The 16,036-nt window shown below is 48.6% G+C and overlaps 1 protein-coding gene across 3 annotated transcripts in view; it reads left to right on the top strand.

Moving 5' to 3' along the window:
- MYO18B (myosin XVIIIB) overlaps positions 1-16,036 on the top strand; it is a 258,450-nt gene that overhangs the window by 224,478 nt on the left and 17,936 nt on the right. For all 3 annotated transcript variants that reach the window (XM_006938537.5, XM_045041734.1, XM_045041736.1), the window contains 2 exons: positions 5,332-5,376; positions 6,750-6,887. In XM_006938537.5, the coding sequence (XP_006938599.3) occupies positions 5,332-5,376; positions 6,750-6,887 (183 nt within the window). The remainder of the gene's footprint in view (positions 1-5,331; positions 5,377-6,749; positions 6,888-16,036) is intronic.

Raw genomic sequence — 16,036 nt, 5'->3', positions numbered from 1 at the left:
CAGCGGTGGCGTCAGCCTTCTCGGATGAATGGGGGAAATGCTTTAAGCTGTTCTCCCCGCGGCCTGGGGCAAGCTGATTACTCCTGGAGGGAGAGATGTGTCAGCTGACGGCCCCATCTATTCCTGGGGCTATCCCAGGGTCTGTAGCTACTCACCTTTCTGGGGGCTCGGGGGGGGGGGGGGTGGGGAGGGGGGGGAGAAGTGTGGCGAGGTCGATGGATGACCTCTGACTCCTAGGTCAGCTGAGAGTGCGTCAATTCCAGTTGGCCCAGTCGGAGACCAGTGCTCTAGAAAGGTGCCTTCCATTGCTGTGTTGTGTGTGACTTGTATGTTTCTCAGCCTGGGTAAAATTAGGCCGCAGTGAGAAAAGTGGGAAGATGTGGGTCGCACTAAAGATTGCAGCTCCCGCCACGGGCACAATTTTGAGTTAATTTATTTATTAGGGGTCCCGGGCTCCAGCCAGACTGTTAAAAAGATGCAGACTCAGAGCCTGTCTCCATTATTCTGAGAAGGTTGATGCCCCATTCCCAAGCACAGCGTGGCTCCCTACTGCAGGATAGCACACGTTTAAATGATGCCACGGAGGCCATCTGGCTTTCCGAGCGTCCTTCTAGCTTGGGAGGACTGGATCCCCCAGCCAGGCGGGTACTCTTTGCTGAGGACCCGCTTTGTGTCAGGCTGCACAACCTACTTGTTTTGTAGACATTGTCTCCCAACTTTTGAGGCTGGTACCCAGTTTGTGGATGAGGACACTGGCGTTTGAGAAGTCGAGGAGCCGGCTTGGGCTCAGGCAGCAAGTGCAGGGGCCATGATGATTTCCAGGCGGACCCCACCCCCCACACTCCCGATAAGCAAACTCTGCTGTCGTGTTCAACAGACCCCTTCTTCCCCCTTTCTCTTGTCACGGCCCTTGTTCTCCACCCAGTAACTGGCCTGTCACTCTGGTGGACGCGTGTCTGTGTCACTGGGACCTGGGGCCAACGCATTCACGCGTTACTTCCCAGGCAGTGTGTGCGTTTAGACTGGAGTTGTCTGACGGAGACTCTCGCTGAAGGACCACAACAGAAGACATCTAATTAATTATCTTGCTTAGCAGCAAGCCCCTGTCCGCAAATGCTCGGCACAAGTTCTTTAAAAGCCACGTGTGCCAACGTGAGAGAAAGAGCCACTGATGAGTCAGGAGACAGGGTTCTGTCCGGGCTGCACCGCCAAATAGATGTGGACCAGGTCTCCTGCCCTTCCTGGGCCTCTGCTTGCCTAGCCAACACGTTAAAATCATCATCATCACCACCACCAGCAATATTCACCTTCTACGTTAAGCTAGGAGGTACGTTGGGATGCCTGGGTGGCTCCGTCTGCTGGGCGTCCGACTCTCGATTTGGGCTCGGGTCATGATCTCAGAGTTTGTGGGTTCGAGCCCTGCAGTGGGTTCTGCGCTGACAGTAGGGGGAGCTTGCTTGGGATTCTCCCTCTCTCCCTCTCTTTCTGCCCCTCCCCACTCATGCTCACTCTCGCTCTCTCAAAACAAATAAACATTAAAAAAAAAAAGACAGGAGGTGCAGTAAAAAATACAGTTCCATTTTGGAACTTGGAGCACAGAGACTCTTCATACTCTTTTATTTTGTATACCAACACAAAGTCCTGGAGAAAATTCTAACTTAGGATGGAGTGCAGAAAGAAATGAAGGTTCGGGGTCAAGCCTCCCTACTTGGTCTCTCTCCCTGACCCCTTAGACGCCCCTGTGAGGCCTCCAAGAATGCAGAGGCTCTGTAGACTGTGGTGTACAAACTCTAGTATCTACCAGGACCAATAAACCACGGCTTATAAAAAGTCAACCTGGTGGCGATTTCTACCCATCTGGTTCAATGAGTCTCAGGATCACGCAGAACAAAATAGCCTGCTTCAGCCTGAAAGCCTTTCCCCTCCCCCTCCTTCCAAGCTGCAGACCACCTCAGAACGAAGCTGTTAAGTGCCCTCCGCAGTTTCTCAGACCATAAGGCGTGAGGTGGCTTCCAGAAGCCTGTCTCCACCCCGCCTCTTTATTTCAGACATACTCCATTTTGTCGAGACCTTCAAAAATGGCGGGTAGCGTGGGGTCCAGCCTGGACACCACGCATGGCCTGGATGGTAATTCATCAGGAAGTCGACAGGCAGAGTGGCCAGCAGACCTTGACTTTAACCTCAGTTCTGTGAAAGTGCAGTGACATGAGTTCACAGGCAAAAGCAACCAGTGCACAGATGAAAATTTCTATAAAAACGTAAGATTATTTTCCGTAAGCATCCATACCTGTGTCTTTTTATTTCTCGCGGCTGGTTCTTTTCCAGAGTCACAGGCCTTCGAAGGCACTAATAATGACCACTGATAATCTTACGCTCTTACGAGATTGCTTCTAAAGATTCTTCACCATTTTTTTTCCCTGCGTGGTGATACAGGGTGCAACAGTCATTGATACAGCAGTGATGGGTCACGCCTGCTGCCTGCTGATTTCTCACCGAGAATATTGGCTTAGAAAACCCGGTTCTTTCTGTTAAGGCAGAAGCGGGCCCTGGGATTAGCTCTTGTGATAGCCAGAGTCTGGCAGGAGCCAGAGGCTTACCCCAAATGAGGGAAATCGAGATCACAAGCAGGGAAGAGAGTAGACCCGGGCCACACAGCGAGGCCCCTAGGCTTTGGTCGCCTTTTCTCTCAGTGTCTTATTCTTTCTACAACCCTAACCCAGCAGAGGCATGGAAAGACCCAGAGCAGCAGCAGGATCAGAGTCAGATCTACTCACATTGACCATTTCAGGGTGGAGAGAGAGGGGGGCAGGGAATCCCAAGCAGGTTCTGTGCTGTCCAACCATTCACACACTTAACCCGCTGAATCATCCAGGCACTCCCCGCAAAGTGGGGTTTTTTTAAAGTATTTTCAATAGTTTGTTAAAAAGTTACATCAAGGGGCACGTGGGTGGCTCTGTCGGTTAAGCATCTGGCTATGGATTTCAGCTCAGGGCATGATTTCTGTTTGTGAACTGGAGCCCTGAGTTGGGTTCTGCACTGTCATTGCAAAGCCTGCTTAGAATCCTCTGTTCCTCTCTCTCAAAATAAATCAGTAAGCATTTAAAGAAAAGCTCCATCAAAACTTTGTCTATAGATCCTCAAGAAGATTCAGGGTCACCCAGCAAAGACAGTTTTGTTCTACTGCAGGGTTTTTTTTTTTTTTTGTGCCGTAGCAAATTAACACAAATTTAGTGGCTTAAACCAACACGAGATTTATTATCTTACAGTTCTGTTGTTTAGAAGCCGAACGAGGACTGGGGCATGTGGGTGGCCCAGTCAGTTGAGCATCCAGCTTCAGCTCGGGTCATGATCTCAGGGTTCATGAGCTTGAGCCCCTCATCGGGCTCCCTGCTGTCAGCACAGAGCCCCCCTCAGATCCTCTGCTACCCTCTGTCTGCCCCTGCCCTCCTCATGCTCGCTCTCACTCTCTCTCAAAAATAAATAAACATTTTTTTAAAAAGCCCAGCAAGGATCTCCCTGGCCTAATAAAGGTATCAAAGGGGCTGTGTTCCTTCTGGAGACTCTAGGGGAGAATGCATTTCCTTACCTTTTCCAGGTTGTAGAAGATACCAAAACACCTTGTGACACATATCTCTAGAGCCAGCAATATTGCCTCTCAGCCAGTCTTCCATAGCCACATCTCCCTCTGACCATATCTGGGGAAAGTTCCCTGCTTTGAAGGATGTGAGGGCCTAGGTTGGGCCCACCCAGATAATCCAGGATAACCTCCCCATCTCAGGATGCTTAACCTTAACCACATCTGCAGAGTCCCTTCTACTGTGTCAGGAAATGTAGCTCCAGATTCTTGGGATTAAGGATTAGGACATGGGCATCTCTGGGGGTTGTTCTTCTGCTTCTCCCAGGGTCATTCACAAAGGTTGCTTTTGTTATGGTGGAGAGGTCACAGCAAACCTTTCTTTAAAAGGCTTGACAGTGGGGCTCCTGGGTGGCTCAGTCGGTTAAGCGTCTGACTTCGGCTCGGGTCATGACCTCGGGGTCCATGAGTTCGAGCCCCACGTCGGGCTCTGTGCTGACAGCTCAGAGCCTGGAGCCTGCTTTGGATTCTGTGTCTCCCTCTCTCTCTACCCCTCCCCTGCTCATGCTCTGTCTTTCTCTTTCAAAAATAAATAAACATTTTTAAAAAACGATAAAAAATAAAAGGCTAGATAGTAAATATGTTAGGCTGTGGGGGCCACATGATCTTTCTTGCAACTACTCTGCTACGGTAGAGCAAAAGCAGTGATGTGCAACATGGAAATGAGTTAGTGTGGCTGTGTTTTAATAAAACTTTATTTATAAAAAACGTTTGTAGGTTGGACTTAGCCCATGGCTGGAGCTCATTGGATTCACAAAACATTGTCTGAAAGAACTTCTGGTCTGGCCTGAGCCCTGGGGCTAAAGATATGAATAAAACACGTTCTTGGATCATGAGGGGCTCTTGCAGTCTGGTGGGGACAGATAGATATGAATAGGAGCCCCAAGACTGACGGATCCTCGAGGATAGGGACCAAGGAACCACAGGTACATCCCTTGGAGAACAACCGGGTTTTCTAAGGAAGGAATTCCCCAGATTCCATGCGAAGAACAAAGCGGGAGGCCCTGGCTTGTGAAGCCAGGATTCAGATGAGGTCTCTGGTGTCCGAGGGTGTGGTCTGGTTGTCCACACCCACATGCGGGACAACTGGTAAAGAGAATGAGGTTAATAGCTCTTACAGACTTGGGATGGATTCAAAGCTATGTGACCTTACAAGGGTGTCCCTTTCCTCATTCACTAAATGGAGATAGGCGGGATGGTTAGATGAGATCACAGGTAGAGCATCTTTGTTGAATGAAGGGATGCTCCCTAAGGAACAGCTACCACTGTAATTAGTCTCGGAGTTTCCCAGAACGCCCTGGAAAGCTGGCCACCTGCCCTCTTGCCTGATTCACTCGCACTCACAAAGAACATAAAGCAAACGCGTTGCTTGTTGACAATAATGACGCTGTTAATAACAGCAGTACTGGTTGTACTAAAACAAGAGCAGGGATAATGGTTGTTGCCTTTTAATCAACACTATTTATTTGTCAGGAACCAGGCCGCGACGTTTACAAGGGTTATCTCGCTTAGTCTGCCTCACAACCAAACCCCATTCGTCACCGCGTTTTACAAAGGAGCCCAGGAGGGTCAGAGAAGGAGGGTGACTTGCCTGAGATCACACAGGGGCAAAGGTTGGAAGTTTGTCTAACATCAAAGACCATGTTCTTCCCCTGGAAGCACAAGGGGGACAGACTCATTCTTGTGTCTCTTTCTAGTGTCCAGACGGCAGTGGACTGCACCAGCCGTGGCGGAAAAGAGACGTAAGTGAACCCCTGAGTGGAATTGAGCAGTTGACATTGAAGCCGAGGGCAAGCCCTTGGCTCTCCGGGTCCAGTCCGCAGAGGGAACATGCATGCCCGCTTGGAGAATTACTGGCAATGCCACGATAGCTCTGACTCCATGGTCACAACATATAGCACTGGGGACACATTATTGAACGGCCCAACTTCTTTTAGACAGAGAAGCCCATGACTTACCATACCACTGTCCCCACCAAATACTTTCAGTGGCTCCCTATTACCTCAGAATGACACACATACCTGACCCTACTTCCCTCTCTACCTAGGACTCCTATTTTGCATATCACCCATGCCCTGCCCTTTTCCAACGTCCATACCTATGTGTATGCTGTTCCCTCCAGCTCAAAGTCCTTTCCCCAGGCCCTGCGTGGCCAACCCCCAGCCTTCAAACAAGTTGTGGCTCAGCTATCCCTACTTGATGCCTTCCCTTATGCCTCCAAGAAGCAAATCAAGGCTCCCTCCTAATTCTCCTACTTTCTATCCCTCTCTATGGCCTTAATAATTTTCTCTTTTATTTTGTGGTTATCTTTATAGATGTCTACTCTGTAAGATGGAGTCTTGAGGACAAGTTCAATGTTGGGTTCATGTTTATACGTCCTTCCCATGGTGCCTGGCATGGAGCATGCTATAAACAAACAAATGAATTTATAGACAGATACAAATATAGGCATATATAAATACAGATACAGATATCAAAATAGATATATAGTTATAGATGTAAAGATTGATATAAATATTGACAGATATAGTTGAGTGAGTATATCAACTAGAAAACAGAATAATCATTGAGTACCCAAATCAGTGACAGGCCCACATAGCCTCACCCTGTGCTGCTTTCAGAATTAGGGGACATAAAAGCAAAGGCTCTGTCTACAAAGACATTCTGGTTAAGGCAGGCAAGAAGTTAAGACCTTCACACTTGACATATTCCATGGGCTTATCACTTGGTATAAAATTCAATGCCAAATTTTACTTTAAAATCAGAATTGCCTCAATATCTATATTAGAGTGCTTATCTCCCCAAGGAAGAGCAGTAGTTAGTCGCAAGGGCATTAGAATCGGAGAAACCAGGGTTGGCATCTCAACTTTTTCACTAACTAGACGGATGACCTTGGCAAGACCCAAATTGGCCTCCTCAAATTCCGTTTACTCTCATCTATATAATGGGGACAGCACTGGCTCTCACGTCTCAGGGATGGTGTTGTGAGCACTGATTGACGTTATGGGAGTACAGCATGTAGCACATGCCTGGCTTATGCTTAGGGGTTAATATCTAGTTATTGCTGTTACCGTGGTTGTCATTGTGCTGACAGCATCCTGTCTTCTGGTTCTAGAGATAATGTCTCCATCCTCAGCTCCCAGCCAGAAGGCAGTCTGCAGTCCTGGCTGAGTTGTACTCTGTCCCTGGCCACAGATACCGTGAGGACCCCCTCTCAACAGTCAGTCATCAGCAGCCACATGCTCAGCCCCAGGTAAGAGTATCTCCCTGCTGTCTCTGGATGGCCAATAGCTTGAAAAATCTCATCCTTCAAAGCCTTTTGTTCATGTCTTCCACTTTCTCCAGCATATGACCAGTTTGAGCTATGACCCTGCCACTTCTTACCTGAAGGACTTTAGGCAGGTCGATTATCTTCTCTGAGCCTTCACTTCCTCATCTGTGCAACAGGAAATATAATTGTGTTTACTGCTCCAAACAGTTAAAATGATGAAGATCTAATGCAGCCCTCACTAACGCACGGTTTTCATGATGATTTTTTAAAAAGCATGTGGTGAACATTTTTTAAATAACTGTGGATTTATTATAGTTTCCTTCTATCTAAAGCAAGCCCTCCTTGTTTTCCATGTATGGATGGTTCTGGATTTAAATTTTTCTTTTGTAAACATATTCACTTAAGTGTTTCTGTATTTGAGTTTGTGTGTGTTTTTTTTTAAAATGGCAAATCAGTATCATTGACAGTTAGGCTGGATAATTTCTCCCTCAGAGATTTTAGCTTTGTTCTGAATGTCAAGGTTTTATATTTTCCCCACCACAGAGGGTGATGGATTCAGTTACAGCCTGAGACGAAACTCTCGCAAATCTGTAGGATTGCCAACAATAGGTTCCTTCAATAAACGGGCCTCAGGATGCACCCTTAGTTTAGGGCTTAAATCCATCATCACCCTAGTTTTTCAGCCTCGTTTCTCTCAGCTCATTTGGTTTTCCTTTTCAAGGGCGGCCCTCTTATAATTAGGAGCTAACAGCCATAAATCAGAAATTATGGATTAAGCAGATGCGTAATTAAGATGAAATGCATACTCCTTTTGTGGTAACAGAAGACGCAACGTGAAAAGACAGAAAGAAAAGTCAGAGACTCAAGGAGCAAATACAGACAATCCCTTCCTGACTTGAAATGTGTTTGCTCTGAAGGAGGGGGCTGTCTCTACAAAAAGAAGGGGGTGGAAGTTCACGCTAACCTTTCAGGCATATTCAGCAAATGGCAAATGTCTGACGCATGCCTGCAGATAATCTTAGGCTGAAAAACTTGACATCGAAAATATCAGAGAGAGGCTCCTAGAGTGTGGATGCATCAGGGGAGTTAATTAAAGCAAGATCATCTGATTACTGCTCTTAATTAAAAACAAAGGTCTATATGGAGAAAAAGCCACCTCCTCTGTGAACCCCAAAGGTTGAGGACTTATTCTCTCCTGATAAGTAAACGCCCCTGTTTCTCCCCATTGGCCAGTATATAAGGCGGTGAAGCAGAACTGGAGGCAGCCATAACAGCATGTGAATGCGCATTAACATAATATCCGAGCTTTGTAATTATAATCGCACCGGCATACGATTTTGTCGTGTTCGCTCTGTCGCACTGTCGGATATTGTGTTACTTACAAACTGGAGGTTTGTCAAGCAAGCCTACGGGTGCCATTTTTCCAACAGCATTTGATCTGTCTCTCTGTGTCACATTTTGGTGATTCTTGCAACATTTCCAACTTTCCCCTCATTATTTTATTTGCCATGGCCATCTGTGATCCGTGATCTCTGATGTTGCCATTGTAATTATCCTGGAGCGCCACAAAACACATCCATGTAAGATGGTGAACTTAGGCAGTAAGTGTGTATGTTCTGACGACCCTACTGATCCGCCGTGTCCCAGCCCCTCTCCCTCTCCTTGGGCCTCCCTATTTCCTACGACACAGCGATATTAAAATTAGGCCAACGAATAACCCTACAGTGGCCTCTAAGTGTGCATGTGAAAGGAAAAGTCGCACATCTCTCCCTTTAGATCAAAAGTTAGACACGATTCAGCTTAGTGAGGAAGGCACCTCGAAAGCTCAGAGAGGCCGAAAGCTGGGCCTCTTGTGCCAAACGCTTAGCCGACCGGTGGACACGAAGGAAAAGTTCTGGAGGGAAACAAGTGCTACTCCAGTGAGTTCACGAATGATAAGGAAAGAAACAGCCTTCCTGCTGATCTGGAGAGAGTTTCAGTGGTCTGGATGAGGATCAAACCCGGCACCACACTCCCTTAAGCCAAAGCCCAATCCAGAGCAAGGCCCGAACTCTCTTCCATTCCATGAGGGCTGAGAGAGGCGCGGAAGCCGCAGAAGAAACGTGCGAAGCTAGCAGAGATTGGGTCACGAGGTTTAAGGAAAGACGCCGCCCCCGGAACCCAAGAGTGCAGGGTGTGGAGCAGCAAGCACTCGTGTAGAAGCTGCAGCAAGTTATCCAGAAGATCCGGCTCAGGTCATTCGTGAAGACAGCAGAGGCTCAGTGCAGACGGAAGCTCCCACTGTCGGAGGACTTTCGTAGCTAGAGAGGAGAAGCCAAGGCCCAATCTCAAAGCTTCCCAGGACAGGCTGACTCCCGTGTTAGGGGCTGGTGCAGCTGATGTCTTTGAGTGGAAGCCAGGGTCCACTGACCAGTCTGAAAATCTGGGGTGCTCAAGCATTGTGCTAAATCTGCTCTGTGCTCTGTAAGGTGAACAACAAAGCCTGGAGGGCAGCACATCTGCTCACAGCGTGGTTTCCTGAAGACTTCAAGCCTGCTGTTGAGACCTGCTGCTCGGAACGCAAAGACTCCTTTCCAAATATTCCTGTCCATCGGTAGCACACCCGGTCACCCAAGAGCTCCGATGGCGTGGGGATGTACGATGAGATTAATGCTGTTTTCAGGCCTGCTAACACAACACCCATTCTGCAGCCCACAGACCAAGGAGTAATTTCAACTTTCAGGTCTTATGATGGAAGAAATGCATCCGAAAGCCTAGAGAGCCGCCATAGACAGGGAGTCCTCTGATGGATCCGGGCAAATTGGGAAGCTTCTGGAAAGCATTCACCATTCTGAAGAACATTAAGAACGTTTTTGACTCACGGGAGAGGTCAAGATAGAGATGTTAACAGGAGTGCGGACGAAGTGGATTCCATCCCGCATGGAAGGGTGGAGGAGTCTAGACTTGAGTGGGGGAGGTAGCTGCAGATGGGGTGGAGACAGCAGGAGAGCAGGGACTGGAGGTGGAGCCTGAAGGGGGAACCGAATTGCTAGAAACCCGTGGTAAGCGTGAACAGAGGAGGAGTTGCTTCTCACGGATGAGCAAAGAGAGTGGTTCCTGGAGATGAACTGTGCTCCTGGTGAGGATGCCACGAAGACTGTTGACATGACAAGAAGGCATTCAGAAGGTTCTACACACGTAGCTGAGAAAGCAGCGGTGGGGTTTGCAAGGACGGTCTCCAATTCTGAAAGAGGTTCCACTGTGGCTAAAATGCTATGAAACACCATCGCCTGCTGCAGAGGAATCATTCATGAAAGGGAGAGTCAATTGATGGGGCGCACAATATGTGGGCTTATTTTAAGAAACTGCCACAACCACCCCAGCCTTCAGCAACCTTCACCCTGATCAGTCAGCAGCCATCACCACCGAGGCCAGACCCTCCACCAGCAAAATGATGATGGCTCACCAAAAACTCAGATGATGGTTCACATTTTTAGCAATAAAGGTTTAATTAAGGTATGGACTTGATTAGGCTTTTTTTTTAATGTTTATTTTTGAGAGAGACAGAGTGTGAGCAGGAGAGGGGCAGAGAGAGAGGGAGACACAGAATTGGAAGCAGGCTCCAGGCTCTGAGCGGTCAGCACAGAGCTCTACGTGGGGCTCGAACTCATAGACCACGAGATCATGACCTGAGCCGAAGTTGGAAGCCTGACAGACTAAACCGCCCAGGCGCCCCTTAAGTATGCTTTTAAAAAACATAATGCTGTTGCACACCTAATGGACTATGATGTAATAGTGTAGTGCAAACATGACTTTAATGTTCACTGGAAAACTAAAAAATTTACTTGACTCACTTTATTGAAATCCTCACTTTACTGCGGTGGTCTGGAACGGGACCCACAATATCTCCGAGGCATGCCTGTAGTGACGTGCGTGATAAGGATCCTTAGCCCTTCGGTTACATCCTAAGTGGCCGAACACCCGTGTGAGTGGGAGGTGGGAGGCTGCCGTGGTTTGGGTGCACGGACGGAAGTCACAGCATGTGGATTCCAACCCTCTATTTGCTCCTTTGCGGCAGCGAGATCTGGGGCAAGATCTTTCAACTTCTCTGTCCGTGTTTCTCTGTGAATAAATCTGGGTTGTTGTCAGGTTAATGAGATGATGCACACATTTGTCTTCATTCGGAGCCTGGCACCTAGAGAGAGCTCAAGAAAATTAGCTTTATTCGTGTCAGTATCTGCTGGATGCCCAGAGGAAGCCCAGGAGACAGACATTACCCCCATGTGGCAGCAGGGGAATCTGAGGCCCAGAGACAGAGAGGAGACAACCGATTCAGGCACAGATGGTCTTACCCGGCTTCTAGAGCTCTGCCTGAGGCAGAGCCTGCCTCCACATGCTCAGGCAGCTCTTGCCAGGGCCTCACCCCCCTTTTTCTTCCCCTCTCCCCTTCTGAGTCCTCAGGCTTGTCCCAGGACAGCTCAGAGCAGTGGTGCTCCAGGGACAGTGAAAGGGCAGGAGGCAAGGAGGGACCATAAACTTCTTGTCTGTTTTCCTTATATCTGTATCGCTGGGGCTGGCACACAGTTGGTGCTCAATGAATGTTTGTCGAGTGAGTAACTGACCGTAACATCCAGGCTGGAACAGAAATAGTAACCATACTTGGTCACAGCTCAGCCCTGACTGCGAGTCACAGAGAGTCGGTAATTGATCAGTATCCCATAGCAGCCAAGTGGAAGGGCGGGTATTGGAATCCAGGTTTGAATCCCTCCAAAGCCTGTATTTGTATCTGCTTCCCTGCCATGGGCTCTCTGACATTTATCCAAGGTTGGGGATGCAGATTACTCACCTGCAGCATTTCCTGGCATACAGCTGTTCTTACTATTAAAACTGCATAAGGATTATTACTCAACATTCAGCAGCCATCCGAAAGATACCTACTGAGTGCCAGATCCCCCAGATCAAGCCCTGAACATTTTGAGCACTGTCCTTGGAATACGTTTCCAATTTAAAGCTGCAAGAACTTCTGAGTTGGAAAGAAGCCCTAGAATTATCCGATGTGATCCGTTCATTACACAGACGGGGGACAGGGAGGTCTGGGGAGGGAAATACCTTACCCAAGCGTATAGTGACGGCCTGGCTTAGAGCTCAAGTGCCCTCCAGCTCTTCCTAATTGCACAAGTAATCTACAAATACTCCCTGCCCCCGCTCCCCGCCCTGTTCAGGAACTCAAAATAGAACAGATGAAGCTAAAACCCTCTTAACCACGGTGACCCCCATCTCAGCTCCCTTCCCAAAGGTATCCACCATCAATGATAGGATGCTTTGTTATGTACATGATGGGGTACGTAAATTCTTACAATGTCTTTCTCTCCTTCGACATCCCTCAACAATATATTTTGGCGATCATTCCTTATCAGTATGCCTAAGTCTGTTACCATTCTTTTAATTCCTGCAAAAGATGTGCAAGCTAAGCCATGGATTCTTTAATTAAAGTCTTCTTGTTCCGCTTTTAGCTGTTTTCAAGGTATTTTCTCTGAGCTTGTAAGCCTTTAAAACACACACACATTCAGGGCGCCTGGGTGGCTTAGTCGGTGAAGCGTCCGACATGGGCTCAGGTGGTGATCTCGCGGTCGTGAGATCGAGCCCCTCGTCGGGCTCGTGTGCTGAGTGTGGAGGCTGCTTGGAACTCTCTCTCTCTACCCCTCCCCTGCTCATGCATGCACTCTGTCACTCTCTCTCTCTCTCTCTCTCTCCCCATGTCTCTCAAAATAAATAAATAAAACTTTAAATTGAAAAAAAAATAAAAACACACGCATTCTCATCCACATGGGCAAACTACTCTCAGGGTCCAAGGGCATTTGCATTTTTTTTTAATTTTTTTTAACGTTTATTTATTTTTGAGACAGAGACAGAGCATGAACGGGGGAGGGTCAGAGAGAGGGAAACACAGAATCTGAAACAGGCTCCAGGCTCTGAGCTGTCAGCACAGAGCCCGACGCGGGGCTCGAACTCACGGACCGCGAGATCATGACCTGAGCTGAAGTCGGCCGCTTAACTGACTGAGCCACCCAGGCGCCCCGGGCACTTGCATTTTAAACTTGATTAGATACTACTACCAGATATGGGTACCAGATCGTCCCAGTGTCCTTTCTGCCAGAAGACGGTAGGTAGTAGAGCCTGAGACGCCCGTGTCCCCAGCCCCGTGTTACCTGGCACGTCGTAGGGCTCAATAGAGGAGACTCTTGGACGTTTCGAATTTGACTGAGAAAGAAGGTCACTTTAAAAACAGAGGAGAGAGAGAAAGCAGTCTTCTGCCAGAAAAATAAAAGCATTCACTGCATTATTTATAAGGGACGTCAGCCCAAGAGAAATACACCTAGAGCCTTATGATTTACAGACCAGGAACCGTGCAGCTGCTGCTGATAAATGCAAGCGCTTCTGGAGATGGAGACACTAAATTACCTTCGTGGCCCCCAGAGAGGAAGTTTATGGGTTTGGTGGTGGCAGGAACACTTGGCTCAGGAATCTCTCTTAACACCTGGCTGCAGGTGGTGCCAGGGCCATCCAGGGACGGTCAGCTCGGCCCCTGCCGTGTGCCTGGCCTCTCCGGCCACTGCCCTGCTGGAAGAGTGTTAAAGCAGGGGACCTCTCCCCATCTTCCCTCTGGTCTCAGAAGATGAGATCCGGCCCTGCCAGCACCCATTTTGCACCCCACACACCCCCCTCCCCTGCAGCCCTCCGGTCCACTTAGTGTCCCCTCTCTCTCCTGTCTGCTCAACTGCCCATTCCGGTCATCCTTCTTCATGAGTGAGAAACACCTTGAGGTCCTCCCCATCCTAATGGTGTGCTCCCCCCCATCACCCCGGAGTCCCACCGAAGTCCACCTTTTTCTCCTCTTTGGAGCCAGGCTTCTTCGGGGGGGGGGGGGCGCACGTGCCATCTGCACTCATACGCCTCACGTTTGTGCCTCGTTCGTTGCCTACAACTCGGAGCCCGGCCCCCACCGCTCCCTGAAACCTGCCTCACCACGCCAGTAGATTCCCAAGGGACAAATTGGGGGATGTTCTTCAGTCTTCATCTTTTTTCTAGACGTATCCCTGCCCTTAGCAACTGCCGAACACTTCTCTGTTTACGTGGCCTCTTAGACATTTCTGCTCCTTGGAGCTCCTCAAACCCCTGGTCTTTTCCTTTCCATCCCCAGTCCCCAAATGTGTGTGGGTGGGGGGTTTCACAGGGCGCCGCCCTCATCTGGCTGCTTTGCTTTCCACCTGATCCCAGACGATCGTCTCGTGATTTTTAACACCCTTATCGTAAGTGGGAAAACCCCCAGTCTAGACCTCCAACTCTTACATTCTCCTGGGTTTTAAATGTAGACATCATATCTCACTGCCTGTACCGAGAAGATCGCCAACCACATCGCTAACCAGATGTCTTCACTCAGCATATCTGGGAGGAAACTCCTGCCTTCCCGCCTACTCTGTGTTATCAGTGTCGAATTTGGTGGTTCTCTCATTCATAAAGCCTCCCAAGCTGGGTCGTCTCAGACTCTCATGTCTTCTCTTTCGTCCTCATATTCATCGGATCCCCAAATCTTGTTTGTTCTGCCCCGTCTCAACGTTCTTGGCTCTCTCTGCTTCTTTCCATCCTCACCACCAACACCTGTAAGTCAGGCTACCGTCATTTCTGCCCTAGGTGCTGGCAAAGAACTTCCAATATTGTCCTTCCTTCGTCCATTCTCTATACTTCAGACAGGGTGATGCTTTTAAAATGAAAGTCTAGTTGGGGCGCCTGGGTGGCTCAGTCGGTTGAGCGTCCGACTTCGGCTCAGGTCATGCTCACAGTTCGTGGGTTCGAGCCCCATGTCAGGCTCTGGGCTGATAGCTCGGAGCCAGGAGCCTGCTTCGGATTCTGTGTCTCCCTCTCTCTCTCTGTCCCTTCCCTGCTCATGCTCTGTCTCTCTGCCTCTCCAAAATAAAGAAATGTAATAAAAAAAAATTAAAACAAATTAAGATGAAAGTCTAGTTGCAGTGGCTTCCCGTCTCTTACTGCAAGAGTCAGCAAACTCCTGCTTGCAGGCCAAACTTGGCCCTTGACCTGATTTTATAAAGTTTTATTGGAACACAGCCTTGTTCACGTTTTTGTTTTTGATTTTACATATTGTTTATGACTATCTTTGCACCGTGATGGCGGAATTGAGTACTTGTAATGGAAATCAGATGGCTTTGAAGCTAAAAATAATTGCCATCTGCCCTTGCCAGAAAACTTTGGTGATCTCTGCCCCCCCGGTAGAACAGGATGGAATTCAATGCCTTAGCAGGCTTACGGCGCCCTTCATGATCTGGCTTTTGCCTACCTTTCTGGTCTCATTACCCTCTCTGTCTTCTTCATATTTTGTGCCCCATATGGACTAGAGCTCTCCCCCATACATTATGTTCTTGGCCCCCCTCTTTGATCTTTTGTCCATGATATTCTCTCTGACTAGACACCCTTCTCTTGTTTCTGTGTTTAGCAGACTCTTACTCATTCTCCAAGACTCAGCTCGTGGGTTACCTGCCTTTGGAGGCTTCCTGATGCCCCGGCTGGGTCAGGTGCATGACCACCACAGTCCTACAGACCCCACACAGCCCTCTCCCATAGCACTTACCATATTATGTTGAGCTTATCTGTTTGGGTGTCTTTCTCCCTCATGGGGCAGTGAGCCTTTTAAGGAAACAAACTTCACCTTTTTCCTCTTGTACCTCAACACCTAGCACAGTGGCTGACACATAGTAGACACTCAATAAATATGCATGGAACAAATGAATGACAGTGGATAAAGAAGTAGGCTGGCCCCACATAAGAGTGATTTGATGGCTAATGCTGGTAATCAATACCAAGGGTGGACTTCCCAGGCTGGTTGACTGTCTCCAGTGTTGATGGAATGTAGAGGGGAATACTCAAGGTCTGGGCCTCAGCAACCCCAGAATGCAGACCGGGGGCAGAGGTCAGTGGCGGCACTGGGTTAAACTAGATGTGGCAGAGGTCTTGAAGACACGCTTCAAAAGAGGTAAGAGGCGATAACAGGCTTTGCAGTGTGGTAGACCTGGTTTCTAATCCAAACTTATCAGCCACTTGACCATGAGCTTGTTATAGTGTCTGAGTCACTACCTCAG

This window comes from Felis catus, chromosome D3 (assembly GCF_018350175.1).
Source record: "Felis catus isolate Fca126 chromosome D3, F.catus_Fca126_mat1.0, whole genome shotgun sequence".
In the NCBI taxonomy this organism is placed as follows: Eukaryota; Metazoa; Chordata; class Mammalia; order Carnivora; family Felidae; genus Felis; species Felis catus.
Note: the sequence above shows the minus strand (reverse complement) of the source record. Positions and strands in the feature narration are given on the sequence as shown.